Source organism: Notothenia coriiceps, unplaced genomic scaffold, assembly GCF_000735185.1.
Source record: "Notothenia coriiceps isolate Sejong01 unplaced genomic scaffold, NC01 NC01_scaffold00035621, whole genome shotgun sequence".
NCBI classification, from domain to species: Eukaryota; Metazoa; Chordata; class Actinopteri; order Perciformes; family Nototheniidae; genus Notothenia; species Notothenia coriiceps.
In genome coordinates, this window is record NW_011368322.1 from 109,100 (window position 1) to 114,314 (window position 5,215).

The 5,215-nt window shown below is 36.9% G+C and overlaps 1 protein-coding gene across 1 annotated transcript in view; it reads right to left on the minus strand.

Annotated features, from left to right (window-relative positions):
- Positions 1–3,821, minus strand: part of LOC104963119 (uncharacterized protein C20orf194-like) — a 6,623-nt gene extending 2,802 nt beyond the window's left edge. Inside the window, exons 1-10 of the mRNA XM_010791680.1 lie at positions 3,662–3,821; positions 2,636–2,712; positions 2,343–2,468; positions 2,119–2,243; positions 1,613–1,709; positions 1,064–1,170; positions 845–922; positions 457–558; positions 217–272; positions 5–115 (exon numbers count right to left, since the gene is read on the minus strand). Coding sequence (XP_010789982.1) covers positions 5–115; positions 217–272; positions 457–558; positions 845–922; positions 1,064–1,170; positions 1,613–1,709; positions 2,119–2,243; positions 2,343–2,468; positions 2,636–2,712; positions 3,662–3,717 — 935 coding nt within the window. The 5' untranslated portion in view covers positions 3,718–3,821. The remainder of the gene's footprint in view (positions 1–4; positions 116–216; positions 273–456; positions 559–844; positions 923–1,063; positions 1,171–1,612; positions 1,710–2,118; positions 2,244–2,342; positions 2,469–2,635; positions 2,713–3,661) is intronic.
- Positions 3,822–5,215: the final 1,394 nt, after the last annotated feature.

Genomic DNA, 5,215 nt, shown 5'->3' on the forward strand with positions numbered 1-5,215 from the left:
CGGCGGTCCTGTGTTGCGGACTTGATGACTCTCTGAGGGAAAGTTAAATGAATAACTCTCCAAATCCTCTAAAGACGAGTGCTTCCCAAACAACACGAAGGGCTGCTGACTTTTACTGAAATATAGAAACATTTGATTAGGCAATGGAGTTTTTTCCACAAACTACAGATGAGTAAAATTACAATATTTAGATATTGTTGAGTAGGAAACAAAAACCTTTTATCTGTGATGTTGCTTGAGATCAGTCCATGAGAGTAATAAGTACGGAATGACTGGGGATCAAGAGAAAAAAACATTATGCAGACATGTACAAAAAGCTGACTGCAAGACATTGAACTATGTCATTTAAAAGTATACAGCTAAAGAATGAGAAGTAGTTTAAGCGGACATGTAATGGATCTATTTCCTTTGCTGGGTCCAGCTTTTTTTTTTGTAGGAAAATGACAACAAACGTACCTCTCCTGCCTGCGCTTCAGAAAGCTCCAAGATAGACAGATGGCTCTCCAGGTCCATGCTGGAGAAAAAGCCACTCCATTGCTTCTCAAAGTTAACCAGGTCCTAAAATACAACAAACAACACCAAGGTTAGAGCGCATATCGAACTGATGGTCATGTTCAAACCTTTACATTCAAAACAGAACTTATAGAACTTATGGACAGCCAAAAATATTGTTGTGCCTTTAAAACTAACTTAAGAGTTAATTAAATGCATCATTCATCAACTGACTGACAAACAAAACCATGTTCACTTTAAACAACATAATTAAAGAACTTCTGGACAAGAAAACGTTCAACAAAATATTTTCAAAATTCAAACAGCAGAAGAAGAAGTAGCTCAAAATGACCTCTATGAGGAGATGATCAATGGACACTGGGTCGAGTCTGTTGTAAACCTGCCACAGCTTCTCACTCATGTCCATTATCTGCAAAAGCAAGAATATACCAAACAAGCTGTAACAAGTATAATGTAGTGCAACAAATACTTTCCGTATGAAATGCATTTTCCTTTGCAACACTTTAGAGCTGACAATAATACATTTATGTTTTAGGTTGTTTGAAGATACCTTGTGTTTCATGGTAAAGAAGCTTCCTCCACCAATGCCTTCCAGGGCAAATGCTTGAATCAGCGGCCACTTTTCCAACATGAACATATCAAAATTCTGGATGTGTCCTAAAAATAAAAGAAGAGCAAGTATAATTACATGTGTTGTTATGTTCATTTCATAAAAAAAAAATATAAGAAAACGCTGTCAAGTAGGACCAATCACATTTCAGCTTAGTGAGATGTCATGGAGTTGGTGTGGGAAGTTACATTAATGCACATCATGTGAGCCATCCAGACTGAAAATACTGAGAACCTGGCACATAGTCTGTATATTTAGGACATGTCTGCTCAAAGCTACCTCTGTTAAAACTGCACAGCTCTTTCAGTTTAATTCATGTTGTATACATTTTATTTTGTATTCCCTCTTTCTTTGCAACTTAATTATTCTACAGTGTTTATGTATGCATCATTGTACACCAAAGCAAATGTCCTACATGGGTAAAACTATGCGGAAATAAACATGTTTCTGCTTCTGATAAATGTGGAGTTTAAAACAGATGATATTTACCCTGGGAGCTGAAAGGTACACCGATACGATAGCAGTCCTGCACCATTGTGACAAAACTGGAGATTTTGAATTCCTCTGCTGCTTCCTCATCTTCATACTGTGTGGAGGTTGAAAAGTACAGAGGTAGACAAATTAGAAAAGCATCTCAGGAATACCAGTCACAAACACTGCTACAAGGAGTCATAAATACAATTCAACAAAGGCAATCATTATCTGAAGAAGCTAGCCACCTGTGCACAAATTGCGTGTATATTGGAACAACAGTTTTGTTAAAGAAAGTCAATCTGCTCCTTTCACTGTGCAGTCCCTGTTGACAAAGTGTAATATTCAAAAGGACTTTTCTAATGGACATGCGCACAAAGTGACCCAAACGGGTTCAAATAAAGCCAGATGGATACATTAACATGCCTAATTACTCTTGATTAATTCAATACTCTTAAATAAGCATACAAGAACTATAATTATCAGAAAATATAGGCCTGTAGGGTATCAACATGGCTTTTTACCTCCGCCTTTGTCATGCAGTAGAGCTGCAGGTTCCTCCAGTGGGACACGTAGGGCAACAGGTAACTGTAGTTCATTGGGTTGCAGTACAGATGAACACAATCTGCCTTTATTAGCAAGATAACATCTGGAAGCAGACAAGTAATGTGTCAGAGTGGATTACAAAAATTAAAGCTGCCTCAAAACTGTGAAAAACAAACATAGTTAACATCACTTGAAAACTCACCATCTAGCATTTCTTCAGGAAAATCCTCAAGAGCATTTTCCAGATTCAAATGATTTCTTCCATATAGTCCATAGAACAGGAACTTAGCCAGCTCAGTGCACCCCTCATTATATCTGCTGTCAATTCCTAAAATACACAAGAATGTATACATATTTGTTGTTTATTTTAAATCAACCATGCAAATTGTTTTATTCAACACGTGTTCACATTACACATGATATCCTCTAGCCTGAACAGTTGGTAGTGCCGTTAACCAGATAAAGACATAAAGGTAAAAAATAAACTTAACATACCAAGAGAGCACAGGATGCCATCAGGAACAGTGCCAGCCTCGCAGAGCAGAGACTGGACCTGACTCAGGCGACTGCAACTGGGAAATGTCACAATAAAAACAAGGTACACAGTCATTTATTAGGTATTTACTTTAAGTTCAGGTGAACATTGAGCTAAAATGTTCACTTGTCACTCCAAAAAGAGCAGTTTAATAAAAGTCAAGGTTAAGAAAGGAAATACAAAGTCCGATTTAACTGATGTTTTCAAAGAGTTAGGCCACATAACAGAGTTTGATACCAATGATCCTAAATAAAACAGCATGTTGGACCTTGTGTGAAGTTTGATAAAAAATAGAAAATTAAGGAAATACAATATATTGCATTCATAAGACAGTATGAAAGCTAAGGTCAGTTTTCCAAAGATTTTACACAATTTTTTTCGACACCACAACATTAAACATGTTTCGATCACCACATATTTTGACAACAGTTTCTTATTAAAAACAGACAAGATTTCAACATTTTGACATTGTTTCAGCACACTAAAAACAATATTAAGTTATGACATGAGTCGTTAACGTTAAATTAACAATACATTGAGTAAACGTTGACGGACATATTTAACATTAAGATGTTTTGTTGGTTTGTTTTGGGGGTTGCTAACGTTGATTACCACAGATCCCAAAATAAACCGTTAAAAATCAACGTTAGCTTGACGTTTTGGGCAATAAAAAGACAACTGACAGATGTGCAGGGAATACCTAGGAATGGGTGTCATGTCTCCACTACTGTAGCTAGCTAACGTTGAATTATTAATTTGAAGCATAGATTTACCAGCAAACCAGTATATCATGAAGTATCAGTGTGGTAGACACTTTTCTAACGTTAGGCCCTTAACGTTTCTATAAACAGTGCCCTTAACGACAACTAACAATGTTGTTTTCTTATTACATCTATGCCAATAACGGACAATGCTAACGTTAGCCATGTTAGCTCAACGGCTTCACTGAGGCGTTTTCTGTCCACGCAATTCGATATTAACATTACCTGACAGTCGGGTTAATTCCCGAGATTTTCCCGTTCACTCGCCTCAAACCAGCCATGGTTATTGCTGCCACAGTTCACACAATTAACGTATTTAACCGAACAACGTTATTTATTTCTCAGGACGAATAACTAGGCTACATCTTTTTCATCACCCTGGAGAATGTCTACAAAGGATAGCATAGCAACGGTGCAGACCATGTAATGCGTAGGGGCTTTCAGAATATATTTTAAATCTTTGGGGCTAATAGTTAGAATATGTAACCCTTATTATTATTAATTAAAACATTTCTCTGTAATAAAGCACCTTATTTAGGTTTTGGCCTAATAAAGCAGTTAACAAAAATAAATGTTACGAATTTGACAAACATATCCCCCCCGTTTTACACTGTAGTACTGCCTTGTTCGGGCCCTTTCGTTTTGACAGCTGGAGGCAGCAGTGCGCAGCAGCACAGGGAGATGGTGCAATCCCTCAGTAATCCCAGCTGTTGAGTATGTAGGGGGAACTCCTTCATATACTACAGCTTTGTCTCTGCGAATATTTATATACATGCATGTGCAATCAATGATCATTTCATGTTTGTTTCTTGTTTGTTATTGTTTTACACGCTGTCATTTTGTGACTTTATCTTCAGCAAAACTAATCATTAAACGTTTTAACAGATTGTCCTTTTTGTGTCTTGTATGCTAAACAGCATGTTCACAGGGAAGTTGTCTCACATTTGACCTGCATGTCTTGGCTCTAATGACTTTAGTTTATATCTCTACAGCAAGGCAGATTCAGCACTAATAAAGACAATTGTGGTGACACCATGTGGGACATGAACAATCACAGGATGCCTGCTTTTTGTGCCCAGAGCAGCAAACCAATGGAGTCAGGTTGGTAAAGGAAACCGAACCAGGCCAAATGATTAGGAGTTTTACTGAACCCCATAATGGTTCAGTTCATAATGTTCACTTTAAATAGGCCATTCACTTTGGAAACGCTGTTGTAATGCAATGTACTACATTTTAGGAAGATACATCTCTACAATATTATAGGGACTCACGTACTGCATTTTTTTTTACAAAAATCGTTTATAAATGTGCTATATAAATAAAACTTGATTTGATTTGATTTAAGATTCAAGGTAAATTATTCCTGCAGTGGTTATGGTCTGTGTTCATCTCCAGGACATGATCAAGTAAAGGTCTAAATATAAATATAAGCGTCTGTTGGTTTTTTGGTGCATGACAAAGAGATGTGTGCTTGTAGAGAGTACTGGTTTTTGAGTGAAAAAAATGCTTGTGAGTGAGGGAACTGAGTTTATCCTCAAATGTACAAATTCAGGAATTTATCATGTGCTATCTTATTGAGCATAAAGAGGAGTAAAAGAAGAAGTACAGCTGCCGGATTTATTCACTTTTGGATTTTCCCTTGACTTATCTGACACATTTAGAAGATTTGCTTGTTGATATATTGATTGCCTAACAGTTACATCCTTAACATCATCCTTCAGATGGACTCATGTGCCAACAATCTGATTAAAAATGGATAAACAAGATTGCCCTTAAAAA